Source organism: Trichoplusia ni, chromosome 23 (assembly GCF_003590095.1).
Source record: "Trichoplusia ni isolate ovarian cell line Hi5 chromosome 23, tn1, whole genome shotgun sequence".
Classification (NCBI taxonomy): Eukaryota; Metazoa; Arthropoda; class Insecta; order Lepidoptera; family Noctuidae; genus Trichoplusia; species Trichoplusia ni.
Genome location: NC_039500.1, coordinates 4,254,546 through 4,270,784, shown reverse-complemented (window position 1 = coordinate 4,270,784; position 16,239 = coordinate 4,254,546). Strand labels below are relative to the sequence as shown.

At 37.3% G+C, this 16,239-nt stretch overlaps 1 protein-coding gene across 5 annotated transcripts in view; it reads right to left on the bottom strand.

Moving 5' to 3' along the window:
• Positions 1-491: 491 nt before the first annotated feature.
• LOC113504796 (AMP deaminase 2-like) overlaps positions 492-16,239 on the bottom strand; it is a 31,223-nt gene continuing 15,475 nt past the window's right edge. For 3 of the 5 annotated variants that reach the window (XM_026887248.1, XM_026887247.1, XM_026887246.1), the window contains 15 exons: positions 10,754-10,916; positions 10,351-10,531; positions 9,898-10,117; positions 9,482-9,607; positions 9,306-9,399; positions 9,104-9,208; positions 8,479-8,610; positions 8,079-8,242; positions 7,629-7,752; positions 7,141-7,307; positions 6,714-6,834; positions 6,247-6,420; positions 5,769-5,879; positions 5,326-5,463; positions 492-1,029 (listed from right to left, as the gene is read on the bottom strand). In XM_026887248.1, the coding sequence (XP_026743049.1) occupies positions 916-1,029; positions 5,326-5,463; positions 5,769-5,879; positions 6,247-6,420; positions 6,714-6,834; positions 7,141-7,307; positions 7,629-7,752; positions 8,079-8,242; positions 8,479-8,610; positions 9,104-9,208; positions 9,306-9,399; positions 9,482-9,607; positions 9,898-10,117; positions 10,351-10,531; positions 10,754-10,916 (2,134 nt within the window). In that variant the 3' untranslated portion in view covers positions 492-915. Of the gene's footprint in view, positions 1,030-1,588; positions 1,623-4,663; positions 4,668-5,325; positions 5,464-5,768; positions 5,880-6,246; positions 6,421-6,713; positions 6,835-7,140; positions 7,308-7,628; positions 7,753-8,078; positions 8,243-8,478; positions 8,611-9,103; positions 9,209-9,305; positions 9,400-9,481; positions 9,608-9,897; positions 10,118-10,350; positions 10,532-10,753; positions 10,917-16,239 lie in introns of all 5 variants that reach the window. The other 2 variants (XM_026887249.1, XM_026887250.1) reach the window with 2 other exon arrangements.

Below are 16,239 nucleotides of genomic sequence, written 5' to 3'. Positions count from 1 at the left end.
CAATTGAATTATTTAAGTTATTCTAACTAAATAATAACTTTTGGTAAAATTTAACCCTCAATGAATGCCGCATGATCATAGTAGGTACCTACCAGTGTTAAGAAGCTTTTACTCTTAAGAAAGGCTTTTCCGATAAGATCTTTAATGTGTAACAGTTGATCAGTTGAACAACTACATAAGTTTTCGATCACAGGTTAAGCTACGCTTGGTACGGTCGGTCGCTAGGTGGGTGAATACCTATGTCAGGAAAAGATCCATCGAGTCTTGGAAGGTACTTTAAATTGTGAGACCGGCTGCTCTCTTCACATCTTTGACAGTTGTAACGATAGTCAGAAGCTAGAAACTCTGAGAAACAGCCTGACTAAGGGGTATCCTGTTGCCCAGGTAACTAGGTTGAGGAGGTCAGATAGGCTGTCACTCCTTGCAATTTGAAGCCGACCCTATAATAGTTTGGAAAATGAAAGGATAATGGGTAAAAATAAAAAAAAATGTTGCGTAAATAACTGTTTTTATTTATTTAATAAGCCATACATTAACCGAGCAGAATATAACTATAATTATAAATGTAGAATAAAAACAAGTTCAATAATGAGTAAGCAGAGCCCCTCAAATCGCAACCATTAAGTACATTTTTTTATTCTTAAACCAAAACTTCTTAGTTCTATGCAAAAATAAGTGCTTACGTATAAAACATGATTTGGCTGAAAAAAATATGACCATAAATAAGTACCTAAATTATAAAATATCAAATGTTTTTAGGCATTAAACAAAAACATTTATTTTAATTGGTTACTTATTACGTATAGTAAGTATCTCTCATCAAAATATGTAAATTTACAAGTTTATTATAGGTTATGTTACATAACCTAAAAAAATAAAGTTCTATATTATTGTTATATTTGTTTTGTTGTTTATTTAAACAAGTGATGGCCGCTTTAAGCTGACGATAGGAGCCGCGAAGTTCGGTATAGGGGGCGCCCCGTCCGCATCACCCAGCGTCGTCGGTATGGTGGGCAGAGCAAACTGGGCCTACAGGCGGAAAACAGACAAACACATTGCAATAAATACTACACAATAAATAGAAATAAACATGAAATTACGTGTCACGAAAATAATAATTTTGAATACTGCAAAAATTATACTCATATGTCGATTATTATGAAAAGTTATGATAACATTTAAAGATACTGAAGAAGAGAAAAACGTTGCCATTAGTAGGAAATATTATATCAATAAACATTCAGTGATGAACAACCAGTTAACTTGCTGAAGTTAGAATGTATGATGTCTGTTAAATACATACAATACCTACCTGTCAAGAGTCAGGGAACCACGTCTCAAAGTAATAATGATATTGTTCATGATGCGGAAGCGAGACACGTAGCTTTGTCACGCTTTCGCATCTGTTATAATAATATATCTTTAAAATGTGGTAGAAAGTCAGTTTAAATAAATTATGAAAACAGTAATGCAAGTAAGTTATGTCGCTAGCTGTCAAGTTACCATGCAAACACGACACACATACACAGTCACCCACACATAGACACGTGTAAGCTGTAAGTCACAACGCACACACACTTACGTGTACCTTATAAGAAGAGGGGTGTGCCACATAGCTTTAGCTACAGACAAACATTTCTCAAGTTAGATAAATCAAGGCAATAATTAGATAGTTTGGACGTTCAGACTTAGGTATTTCCATTCATTCACCGGCCATTGTAAATAGCAGAATTGGGGCCCTGATCTATGCAGCTAAAGCGACTGCTGGCTTTTAATGCTTCCCTTGACTAATAACCGAGACAACCAGCCTCCAGTCAGAACTTACTTAAATTTAGGAACGTTTAATAACTAACAACGTCAGCTCACTGCGGGGTTTGGACCTCTAGTTAGTGCATTCCAAATAAGTCTAGAAAAGCAACCAGCAAGAGGATTTGGTAGAGTATTCAGGAAGAAGAAGCAGTAATAGAGGGTTGGTGCTAAGTTAGATTTTCCGGTTTCAGACCTATTTTAAGTGGTTTCCTGTACTGTTCTACTTCAATATGGACATAGTTTCGCCATTATTCCTGATTCAATCGTGTTTTTTTCAGTAAATTGTATAATCATTATCTGTGGGCTGACATAACAACTTTATGCTGGGGTATTTGCCACTAGGAAACCTCCCCTTAATAGACAATTTGTGTTTTGAAACTGCTATACAGGCGAAGCGTATAAAAAGACTTTAGCTAAGTGTTATTATGTTGTATTATCTTTTACTTTATCTAGGATTGTTTGTGTATTGCTTTCTAAGTGATAAATATGAATATTAATGGTTAAAACCATTCTGCAAAGTTGCTCTGATCAAAATTGATATTTCAAAAAGTGTTGCCATAGGAAATATTAAGAAAACATTTATGTCGGTATGAGCGTTTTTATTTTCAACAATGATAACATATATTATAATATGGTTTATAAATATTCGTTTAAACTTATTTCACAAGTTGTGTTAATGTTAAGTACGACATATAGGTGGCGCTGCTCAAACTGTACCGGGATTATGAATTATTTGGTATTTTTGTTTATGATCAATTTTGACCTATTTTCGTGTTTGAATCGAAAAGTATGTATGTAACGATTTCAGTACCTCCTAAAACTCAAAAACTTTTCCTGAATATTCGCAATTTGAAAGTTAGATCCAACACAATCCCAGCACCATTTGGACAAGCACAGAATGCGTAACACTGGAAATATAATCATATGTACCCTCAATTTTTCATTTCACTGTACATGACGTAGCCTATAACCTATAATTGTGGTATAAGAGATAGAGATATACATTCTAGAGGATCATATGATTATACACCAGTACTTATAAAACACCATAATTATACACTTACTTACAAAAATATCCTAAATTTGCCAAGTTAGTTATTGCGTGTAGTACCCTCTGTTGCTTCCACTTCGACCACATGAAGTAGTGGGTGGATGGCTTTTATATTTTTTTTATCTAGCCCACTATATCCCACTTCTGGGTAAGATGGGGTGAGCACCCAAAACTTTTATTGATTGTCTATCCGGGGTCCATTGCGTGGGCGATCATTGCCCATTTGCAGAGGTTGATGTGTGACCCACCCAATAACTGAGTTAAAATATTTTTGTAAGTAAGTGTTTCAGTTAATATAAATAAGTTATGATCACAATGTTATGACGGTACAACCAGAGAAGCTAGCGCACAGCTCACTAAGCTAAGCTTGTACAGACAGCAACGACAATAACAAAAACACAAATATTTTATTTTTAGGAAAATTACATTTGAGTCACGTATGGAAAGTGAAAGCTGTAACTGTAGAATATTAAAACTTAAATTTGAAAAAAAGGCGAAGTTTTGTAGGTTCTTAAAAATGTACTTTTTTGTAAATTTTTAAATTAAAGTATTTTGATCTTGTTGTTGCTGCCGGTACCCTTCATACCATAAAGTTTTATAAAAAGCTACATATTTTATGATTTTAAATCCATTAACTTGATTATAGAAACATTAAGATTTTGTATTAAAACTACGGGTAAAAACTGTAAATTCATCATGATTTAAAAAATAACTACTTAGAAAACTAATTTTCAAATTCTATTGATTTAATTTCATTAGGATATAATTTAATATAGTTTACTCAAAGCTTAATAAAATCTGAAAAATAATTACTCAACAACTTACTTCAACAATAAAAAATATATACAGTAAAACACAGAACTCCACTATCTGCTTGTAGTCGGTTAAAGTATTCAAAGGACCTTTTTTATTGTTGTGAGCTGCGGCAAAATATAAAATAGTAAAGGTGACAAGCATCACAATAGTTCTAAACTCTAAAGAAATCTGAAAATGTTATGTACAATGAATGTGGACGGTGTTTAACAAAAACATGTTATTTGACAAACATTATGTACGAATAAATGCATTTTTACTGTTAAACTTTAATAGCAAAATGGTAAAATTGACTTTTCAAAGTTTAATTTATAGACTGTAGTTCTGCTTAAAACTGGAAGTTAAAAAAAAACATCTAAGTTTCTATCTACTTATATCAATAAATTAAATCTATAGGAGTTAACATTTATTGGGGAATAGACCATCTAGTGCTTTAAATCATTCACCACCTCTCCAAAGACCAGTCAAATATATGCAACGATCGAAGTCGAAGCTACGAACTCTAAATTTGAAAACTACAGCAGCCTCTTTAGCCAAGTCACAGTTTTACACGTCAATAATCAACGTTCAAATGTATGCAAATGACATTTAGTTTCAATATGTCACGTGTCTGCGCGTCATCTGAATATATTCCAGCGTTTCTATCTACGCTTACTGTCACTTGGCTAAGGAGACTGTTCATCATCCACATTCAAAGCACTTTATATTTCTAATATATTTAAAGTAGTGGTACTTCATTATTACAATGAAATGGCACTTTCAATCTTTCATTTTTTCTTATTTATCACAAGGGGTAATAGGAGCTATCCTTATAATATCTTTTTTTTTTATTTGAGGCACAAAAGCCCTGGTTTTACGTATTTTATAATAAAATTTATTGATTAATATACAGTCTACGTTGATTTTAGTTATATAAAAGTTAGTATATCGTTAATGTTGTTTCTGCATCCACTGTCGTGTTTATGGATGTTTACCTCCGAGCTGACATACCCTCCTGAAATTATATTTATATTAATGTTTTGTACTACTGCTTACCACCAGACAATCGAGACTCAATATTAAAAGTTAATAAACACAATCAGATTCAACTAAGCTACTGAAGCCGCTAACTATGAGATTTATTTGATCATATTATAAATAAACAGTTTATAGAACCACAACTAGTTGACGCAGTGGCATCTATAAAAATGGCACACCTTTTTCCGAATGTTTTTCCGAAGGCCAAACTTTTAGCATAGTATAGTTTCTATTAGATAAAGGTGATTGTGTTGATCAACTTTGCTTTGTATTAATATGTTAAATTAGCGGTTAATGAAAACAATATAAGACGACAGGACAAACATACATACATGGACAATGTGTTAAGGACACAACTGAGATGGGACACAATATGCACAAAAATGACAAAACGAGGGTAGTACTGTTTCTTGTTTTATAAAATTGTGTATCTATTGTATTGAAAGTGAAACTGAAGTATTAGACTTAACTGATAAAAAATGTGATTAGAAGTTGAAATATCTCTGTTTCCCGCATAGATGCGCACGAAAAGAAAAATTATAACTACTCTACCCCTCCATATATTCACAAATTTGAATTTTGAGAACCTACAAGGCTATTTCAGAGTATTCCTATGTGTCCATGAATCCTGTTACCTTGAAGATGTTGGTGAGCTCGTCCAGCAGCGTCTCGTGTCTGAAGGAGATGCGGATGTCGGGCACGTTGGTGCGCGTGATGTCGTTCCCGGCCACGCCCTCCTTCATGTAGTTCGGGCCCAGCCAGTACTGCTTCATCTGGGGAAGTATTTAGAGTTATCTAGCTATGCCAGTTGTCCAAACATCCTATTTATTTTCCACTCTTCCAATTTTAACCATGTCAACCATAAAATAACTCCAAATCTGTGTTTTAAAATAGACAACTATGTTTTGAGATACTCGTCTTCAATATTCAAAAACGATCCGCACATAAAAATACCGACATTATAAAAAACTTTTGCGGTATGTTGGTTTTCTTAAAGAGAATATTGTGGATTTCCATGGATACCGATTTTTTATCATTTAACTCTTGGCCACCATTCAAGCCATGTACGTGTGCGTACCTCGTGCGGGAACCCGGACATAAGCACGGAGTTCCTGGCCAGCTCGCACATGTCGCAGGAGCTCAGCTTCCACACCTGCGCCGCGATACTGTACTCCTCCATCAGCGGCTCCTGTGGGGGGAACAGATAATATGACATACTTTGGACTAAATGATGTGTGACTTTAGGGGGATCTACATTTTGCAAGACGGTTTTCACAAGCTTCAACAGAATATCCTTCATGGTTAAGAAGGAGTCGTAGTCGAGCTGATGAGGGTCAAGGACTGAGACGACTCTTAAATAAACGGGACAGAAAATAATATTATCTATCATAAAAAGACAATTTTATTTTATGAAACCTTGACATTCCCTTGCACAAAAAGAAAATAAAAAATCACACCAAGAGTCGACACGTATTATTAGTACTATTAGAAAATAAAATGATCTGAACGAAAGTTAAGAGGGATAATCATTATAATTAAGAATCTGTCTTCCATACCTTGGTGAAGTGGAACTGCAGCGGGTCATCAGTACTGAGCGTGATGCAGAGTCCGCGCGCCAGGAACTCGGGCAGCGGGTTGCGGTGGTAGTTCAGGAAGAGGGAGTTGTTGCTGAGCGGGGACATGGCGATGGAGATCTGCGCCAGGTAGTACAGGTACTGCAGGACTGGTACCTGAGGACACGACGAGAATTGGAATTGCTTAGCGTGTTGCAGAGGCATTGACTCCAATTTAGTTTGACCAGAAGTCATCCTCGCTGAAGGCATTATCGTTTTTGTGGTAAAGGTCTTACTGGTGTTGGGATCACCCGTTTTTCGTGACTAGTTCTAAATAATCAAGACTCGTAGTAAAAGCAAAAAAGTTTACTCAAAAGTCTGCGGTATTTAGCCTAAAATTTTCAAAATCACTGAATGTCTTACAACTTCTAAAGGCATAAAAACAGATATGATAGAACATGTGCTGTTACCTTTCTAAGCAGCAGTCCGTGCGAGATGTTCTCTGCCAGCAGGAAGCCGCACACCAGATGCTGCACAGGGCCCGCCTCGCCGCAGTGAGGGCGCAGCACGAACGTGTTCAACCCTTGTTCCCTACACACAACACGTTTTGTCAATTAGATGTTGCTACTATAAGATTTAATCCAATCTGCCACTGTCCTCTTTCATCCTCTTATTTTATCAGAAACAGAATTGCCACATCCATCATGCTCTGATAAAGCACATTCCTGTTACGAGCTAAGAGATGATAGTATCAAAAAAAAAAGACAACTATGCTAAACTCTTGTTCACGCTGACGTAAGTAAGAAGAGACCAACGAACCAAAAAAAACTAAAAATGTATACTCAAGTTGAAGTGTAGTCGAAGCTACTTCAACAAGAACAACGCAGTAGCACTTACTTCCGGAAATGGTTGAGCACGGTCATGTTGGCGTACATGTAGTAGAGGTAGTACGCGTAGGGGGGGTTCTCCTCATCATCCCACTCCTCGGGGCACCGGGACTCGGGGTCCAGCATCGGGTTCTCTGGCTTGGACTCGTCGTCCACGCTGTCGAAGCCGACTACGTGCTGCAGATATAAAGAATATATTTATGAAAATGTTTTTGTCATCAGCCAGTAAATTATTATAATGGAATGAAACAGACAGCTGACCATGACATTGCCGAGAGTTTCAACAGAAATCTGACTGTCTGATCTAATTACTGGCTTTTTCAATGATTATTTTTTCCAGGCTTGCAATCAGCGGCGCAAATAGCATTGTTAGCAACCATGAGATTGTGGAAGATTGAGGTGGAAGAAATACGGAGCAATATGCCATCCTGCTTCCACGAAGACAACAGTTGGGTTTCGTCAGTGAGTGTCATTTATCTAATAGGTAAGGTTACTCACAGTAAGAAACTTGTGCAGTTCGTAGTTGCTGTTGGGGTCGCGCGTGACCTCGAACAGCGGCTGGAAGATGTTGCTCAGGAACTCCTGGAAGTTGTTCATGATCTTGTTCGACTTGAAGATATCGCTGAAAGGGTAATGTTATGTTAGGTTACACAATAAAATACAATTCCTTAGCAAAAAGGTTAAATATGGTTAACAGACTAGCAAATATTATGATGAGGCCACCATCCATGAGACCATCCAGAGATGAGGCCACCTTACCATACAAAGGGATCGAGTCTACGTAGTAAAGTAATGAATGCTAGTGACCTAAGAAGACTAACCTAACTAGACTAGTTACCTGGAGTTAGACTAGTTTCTCCTCGGTTTTGTACATCTATTAGTAACAATTTTTGTTCGTATAGTGCATACATCCATTTATTACCTATAATAACGCAGATGTATACTCACTAGAGCCTGGGTATCTGTATGAGCCAGCGCACGTTGTCGGAGTACACGTTGTACTGGATGGCCCACTTGGCCAGCTTGGCCCACTCGCTCGGGCTCTTGCCGTAGATCGACAGCCGCAGCTCTGCGTTCTGGTATTTGCTCTCTTCAAGATCAGATGCTACTTCCTGAAGGGTAGAATTATAATTTGTTGACATAGTCGGGAATCAAGTCAGCTAGGTATACACCTTTTGGTATACCTCCCATGCTGGTTAAGTACAATACAGTTTTGCATGTGATGTATGATAACATGAGGTCAACTAGTACAACTCAAATATGGAGATGATATAAATGTTTTTCAATTTTGAACCTTAACCTCCGTACACATAGGTGCCTGTAAGATTTTGCTCTTCCCTAAACTTACCTTGATGATCCTGGCGAAGTATTTCCCGTTCATATAGTTGTCTGTCTTGAGGAACACCTCCCTCAGTCTGCTCTCGCCGATGGGATTGTACTTGGCGTTGAACTTGTCGAAACGATGGAAGGTGTTACGGTCCTACGGGGTTCAAACAAAGGTATTTTATAGTAAATGTATTTTACCAAAAAAGTGTTTGTTTATTTATGCATGATGCATGCACATGACAAATTGTACTTGACAACTATTCACTTAACCCTAGTATGTTCTACAATATTTGCCCATATTGAACAAATACGAGTAATTTCAGGTTGAGGAAACTTTAGTCGGCTGATACGCGGAGACTTGCGGGTCGAAATTGGTATGATTCCAATGAATAGACTTATATAGACTTAATAGCTAATATAATCTAGCAGCCTAAAGATGTAGTAATAACTTCTAATGACGAAGTAATTTTTGAAAATGGCTCCATGAAACACATAGTCGCAATCGAGTCATGATAACGGGCTTTACTTTCAAAGGAGTTTAATATCCTTCATTAAATAACCTGATTGAATTTTCAAAAAGGTAAGTGGACTCCTCAGATAAATATGACCAACGTGAAGAAGATATGGAGAAGATAAAAAAGTCTCACCGCGTGCACGTCCAGCATGTCGACGGTGAGGTCGTAGGTGCTGAGGTTCATGGACTGGAACACCGCCTTCAACGTCATCGGACTGCCTTTGTGTAGAGTCACCACCTGAGAAAACAAACCATCGTCAGTTGAATAGCGCATGCCATCAGAAATGAGCTATATAGTAGTGAAGTAAAGTTTCATAAAAGGGAATTATAAGTACCTCATCAGCATGTGTTTTGAGAGTCTTCTTGATGAAGCGCAGCAGGTGCTTCTGGTTCATACACGAAGCAGCGTGAATGTGCGTGTCCACTTTCCTAATTACCATAAACACAGATTAATGTTACTTTTAAGATTAGTAACTAAGTTCAAAAAGACAAAAACCGGGTAAATCCAAACCTGATATTGTAGAAGTCCCTGTGCGGCACGGCCTTCTGCGAGGCCAGCTCGCGCAGCTCGTTCAGCAGCACGTGCAGCTGGAACTTGGACGACAGGTACGACAGCCGCCGGTAGCAGAACGACTTCCTGCAACAACCAGCATTGGTTCATTACTGTTTCTAAGAGAATCTCGCTATTTTTTTATATTTAGCGGTCTGGAGACTTTGGAACCCAGGAGTTTGAATAAAATCGATGCAGGGCTTTTATAATTAAGGCACAGCATGCAAGAAATTTTACAATACATTTTATTTTCCTGGAATATCTCGATCATATTTTGGATTTACTTTTAAAACTTTTCGGTAATAATATAGAACAGGATGCAGCCATTTATTGGCCTTTCACTAGTATCGTATATAACTGACTAGAGCCTAACTCACAGCGGTCCATCAGACATCATATTGCACATGATGTTCATGTCTGCGATGTACTGCTGCAGCGTGATGTACTCGTAGGGCAGGCGGGACTCAGCGCCCGCCGCGTCACGCTGGTACAGGTTGAACACGCCCTTGTCAGACCTGATCACGTAGTCCTTCGGAGCCGGGTTCGGGCACTCCCACGGGTCCTTGCCCGCCCTGAACGGGGGGTGGACTATGTGATCTGGGAATAAAGTGTATAATGAAGCAATATGGAAAATAGTGTGATGTTGTATGGCCTCGGAAATGGGTAGTAGTGCAGATAAAGATGAGGATGGAGGCCAATAACAACAGCTTGGGAACTTATGCACAAGAACATGGAACATTTTCGTAACTTTTCCAAAACCTATGTAACAAAGTGAACACTAATAACTGTATATTATCTCCATGCAGTCCTTTCCAAACATCCTGTATTACCTGCGATGTGTTTGTGCACGTGCACGCTGGGCACGTAGGCGGGCGCGTTGGCGTCGGTGCTGCGCACGAAGCGCGCCGTGATCATGGCGTAGCTCTGCTGCGAGATCTCCATGTAGCGCTTGCGCAGCTCCAGCGCCTGCACCAGGTACGAGGAGGCCTGCTGGAGATCCTCTAGCGGGACCTGAGGGCAAAGTTTCCCATTATTTTCTGTTGTTAAAAGAAGATGTAAGATTATTAGCTGCACGGATAACTGGTTGAGGTCACGACACCAAACCCACTATTTCTCGGACAATTTTTTTTGTCAAATACCAATTATAAAGTTTCCTCAGAAACATTTATAATTAACAAACGAAGGGAAAGTCCAAGTTATTGAATAAAATGCAAATTCCAACTATTGTCTTACCCCAGAAGTATCCTCGCCGCTGATGGCGACTCTCTGGAAGTGCGGCAGCACAAAGTCCGTGTCGTCATCGTCAGCGGAGCGCAGCTTCTCGTCGAACACCGCGCCCGCGCCACCGGCCTCGCTTCCACCGAACGAACGAACTGACTGACCGCATTCTGCTGCCCTGGTAACAAAACATTATTAATGTTAGGATGCGGACCTAGCTATAGTTATTTATGTAGTATTATTTCCATCAGTCCTTTAGATTCCGATTCCCATATTTAAGGATATCAGATTTTGTTTATCTTGTGGCAATTTTCTGGAATCCATCTTAGACCGGTTTTTATAAAAAATTGGCACACTAGTTAGTATACTACTGAATATTTAAAATCTTTCAAACAACTACATCAAAATCGGTTTTTTCATTCAAGAGCTACGCTCTCCCGTAAACGTAAAACTTAACACGCAGTTGTTTTTGCGTCGGAGAGTACCTAAACAAAAGTTTCTGATCCTGTGGGAATACGAAGATAGAATATTACCTATGTTACTTGATGATAATGTAGATTACCATTGATATACCATTTTTATCAGAAAAATCTGGTATTCGTAATTGTAATATTAGTGAGACTAATGAGACTATGTTTTTTTTCTATTCAAAATGTCTGTCCAAGCCAAACGTCAATGCGTCTAACCTATAAACTAAGTATTGTATTTTCGCGATAATTGTTCCATACGACATCATTAATCATAATAAAACCTCCAATAATTAAATACTAATCTAAATAACAGATTATTACCAAGAGGATCAAATACCAACGGACTACAACGATTACCCCCAAGCCAATATTAGTTTTACCCTCGAATGATTGATTGCGAACAATTCACAATAGCTATAACCATTACCGAATTCTTGGTCAAATACTAGCTCGCTAATTACCACTGCGGTCATTTTGGTTAATTACGTTTCTGTTAGGTATACTGGCAGACGATTAGGCTGGTCGCGAACAGTTATAATAAAGACTGAATGTGTTTGCATGGTTATTCTTTGCAAGCGCTAATAATTAATGGATTTAAGAAGTCTTAAAGACACGTTCTTAAACGTCACTCCAATCAAAATCGGTCCAGCCGTTTTTATAGTTGTGAATTGCATTACCATCGGGTTTGAAGCTACCCTGAAAATTTCAGCTTATCAGAAAGTACGTCAAAATTGAGTTGTAAAAATCAACCGAAACGACAAACAAACAAACAAGGAAAGTGAAATTTAAAAATGTGGGAAAAAGACTAGATGATTTTTTGATTAAATAGAAATGGAGTTGTTGACACCCTGAAATAAAAGAAAGGCCACTTTTCTGGCGAAAAAAAATGTAGTTTTCCTGTGAAAAACAAGGAACAGCAAGTAGGTAACGCCGCAGGGCGCAGCTAATATAAATTAAATAACATATACGTCCTTATTACTTTCGATCTCCTTCCTCAGTAGATAATTAAGTTGAGTGCCGCTGATAAGATAGTGAAGCTCAATAAAGCTTTTAAAGTACCGCGATATTGATAAACTTGTTGTTTCCGAGAATATTATTTATTAAACTTACGTGCACAAGTCTAACAGGGATATCGGTATTAGAGATAAACTTAGTTATTTAACTAATTAATCATTGAGAACTTTAATTATATGATAAGGCAGATGCTTCTGAGACAATCAAATATCTTGATTCAAATATGTAGTATTTATAAAGTAAACGAAAGTCTAGTGATTTCTCTCGACACTGGTGCAATAAGTCAATAGCATCAGAAAATTGAAGCATTGGAAGGAGAAAGATCCTGCTTCGGAAATAACAGACAATGGCCTGGTACCACCAACATTCAAAAACTCGTCTTGTCAGAGACAGAGAGCGCGATGCAGAGCTGACGGTCATCCTCCAATGGTGAAGCGGCACCAGGTAAATAAAAATATAGTAATGGGCCCCAGAATCCCGTGTTCTTAAAACAAGAGCGTAACGGATAATTTGGGCAAGACTGTAAAAAAAAAGTAATTAAAAATACTTTATAATTCGATTTATATTTAAAAAAATATATATTGCATCAAAACTCTTTTCTGTCAATTTACTGCATGCTGCATCCCTACCTAAAATCTCTATATGTATATCTTTAACCTTTGCTTTCTCTAAAGTATTCCTCACATTTGCCTAACTACTAATCAAGATTATTATCGTTTGTTTGTAATTGCCATTACATTATTCTACTAATTACATCGAAATCACAATATCTCTATCCTCTTGCTAATTAGCTATAAGCTGGTGAATTTGAGAGTTCATCACAACAACAGCTGCCAGGGGAAGCAGTGGGCGACTGAAGTAACGTGACACTCGGATATCCTACAGATAATTACACTGCTCACTGACTTGCTGGATAGATATTGATAATAGAAGTGATATGTCATAGGTAACCATTTAACTATACTGCATTCTTTGAAAAGTACGTAGATATCAGCCATAGATAGAATTCAAGGCTTTGTCAATTATTGACGAATAATTTGTAACAATTATGTAAAAAACACAACCAACTTCAAAATGACATCTATTTCACGTTAAGTGAAAAATGAATCAACAAAATTGGTTCATCCAGTCCGAAGTTCTGAGTCAGTGAACGTAAAATATAGAGACAAATTGAGACCTTCTTCCTCATTGAAGTCGGTTAAAAATTAGATTTGTGATCTGGGTGTAAATTGTTCAACCGTGAAATAGCAAGAATAAATAAGGACCCTCTAGTACAAAATTATTTTCCATTTCGTAAAAGTTCCAATCAGAACCTGTCACACCGGTGTTCAGTGTATACCAAACACACATGTTGTTAATCTATGACTTATGTACTTATTTTAGATGCAGGTCAACAAGATCAACAGAAAATATGAATTTGCTGATCTTCCAAGTTTCAATCTCGATCGAAAATTTAATTTCATACTAAATAACAGACTTTAAAAAGATAGAATTATGTCTGCACAAATAAATGCTACACACTAGTAAAATGTACGCAAGGTAAGACATTCCTTCTCTACTATATAAAAATGAACTCATTCATGGAAGAATTCCACTTATTTTCATAAACTCATGAAAATACTATTGAGTTTTGAGATATTTAAATTTCTTAGTATCATTTTGACGCCGGATGTTATCAAAACAACATTTGTAGCACGCAAAGGAATTGGAAACAAGTTGAAAACTCCGGATATCCCTTTTGTACCACAGTTTTCACGTTTAGCACTGTAACATTTCGATTAAATAAAAGTTTTGAAAACCATTACTTATTCAATTTACCTAGAATTTCGTGTAGACGTCCATCGCTGGCATTCAATTTTACTTCCAAACATTATAACTTAAATAAACCTTATTTGATTATGCGAATTAAGTAACCATAAATATAAAAATAAACTGTCACAATTCACAATTCGCGCCAATGACACTAAAATTTCATATAAACTGGACCGAGGCGAAGGCACGGCCGCGTTCAGCCCGCGACACGCGTTGCAATGCAATCAAATGACAAGTGAGGTGGCATCCCTCGCGGTAAGGGTTACTGTCGCTCCAAGGTTAATCCAATTACTTCCCGCTAATAATACCGAGTCTCAGCAGTGTGTCGCGTGCTCTTGTAAACTGGCCATCGCTAAAACTCTGCCGATAGGTTTAGAGGAGGCTTTTAAACATATTTATAGCATTGTGATGACGTTCGTTGCAACTTAGCTCTGAATACGAGTCACAATACCATATGTAAATGTATACGAAGCGTGCAAATGATGTACCTTATATGTTGGGATGAATTGGATTTATAAATCCTATTGTGTATCTGTGATCTGCAGAAATTTGAAAAGGGACACTAGTAACACTACAAATCAAATGCACGAACAGAAGATAACTAATTTGGCTGGCAAAAGAGAACTAATAATGGCGTAAACAAATTGAGAGTAAACTATCAAACGACATCTCACCTAAAAATCCATTACTATGTTAAGAAACAAAAAAGAACTAGAGTCCAATCATATCAGCATCGCGATTGTCCATCAAATCGATAACACTCTTGCTCGATATTACTCGATAATCGATTCTATCCTTTATTCTCTACTATAAGCGTGTGTAGACTGATTGCCTCGTAAAGTATAAATAAGAAGGCGAGGCGATGTTTACGATGCGCATATGTGGATGTCCATTGTGAATGACACGAGTGACGTGCTCGCTCCTTATTGTAATCGAGATTAACAGTTTGGGATTGTAATAAAATATTTCTCGGAATAAATGGCTGACAGAAATACAATGCATGGTTGAATTTGGAGTTAGAAGCTCGGCCCAAGGTAGCCTGCGTACTGTCAGGCCTAAAGGATAAGGATAGGAAATGTATCATCAACTTATTGACAGTGAGCTTTTGTAATTAAAACTAACCAATCTCATAGTGCTGTTGCACATCCTTTTAAGGATAGAGCTCGAATTATCAAGAAGTTATGGTTTTACCGCTGATCTCCCTTTTTTCTCTCTTCATTAATGTCTCGAGTTTTTGCTCAATTATTCGCATGCAATGCAATAATCATCTAAAATAAACTTGGTGAAAAAGGTTTCATTGAGACATTTAGTAACTGTAAAGTAAATGAGTTCGTTTAAAACATCATTGCTTAGTACCCTATAAGTATAGAAGAATATACGTGACATAGACTTTTATTCGCAAAAAATATGCTAATCACAAAATATTTGCTGCCAACTACACGTGTCACAGTCTCATGCGTAACCCTGGCTGCAGTTCAAGGCCACACAAATCGAATTACCCCACACATGCCATCAGCCATGTAACTGGATTTAACAATTTTCGAAAGGTCGAAACGATTTTATGTAACAGTTTTTATCTACATCCTACAACACAGATTAGTACAAAAACTTATATATTGACATTTTAGCCAGAGTACGTAGGCCATCTTAGAGTCTTATTAAACGTATGTACACATATGATAATGTTTTTTTTAATCCTCTAGGACTGAAGGTCCACCATGACACGAGACAGCGCACTACATTGCTCTTAGTTTTGTCTCTCTTTAACAATAACATACTCCTCTTGATATTATTCATTGAAATTTAAATTAAGCCCGAATTACGATAGTTAATTATATTTCGTACAGTCACAAACCAGTCAGCAACAGTGGCGTGTAATTTATCGATACTTCCAAAATATTCGATTTTCGATAAAACAATTTCGCACTGGAATTGACGTGTCATGTCAAAGCATTGTGTTTATGAAAATAACATTTTATATTTTTTTAAACGAAAATGGGCTTTTGACTTGCGCTATTTTCTCTATACAGCCAGGCTTTAAAACACGCGGTAAAGGGTGGGCGAGGGGTATTTGTCCAGGGAATGTCGACGTTTCAAACATTATTGTCAATGAATAATCTTTAGTTGTTCATGCGTTTAAAATTGTCAAATAGTTCATCAACAGATTTACTACACATTACACAATATGAACTTGAAATTATACAT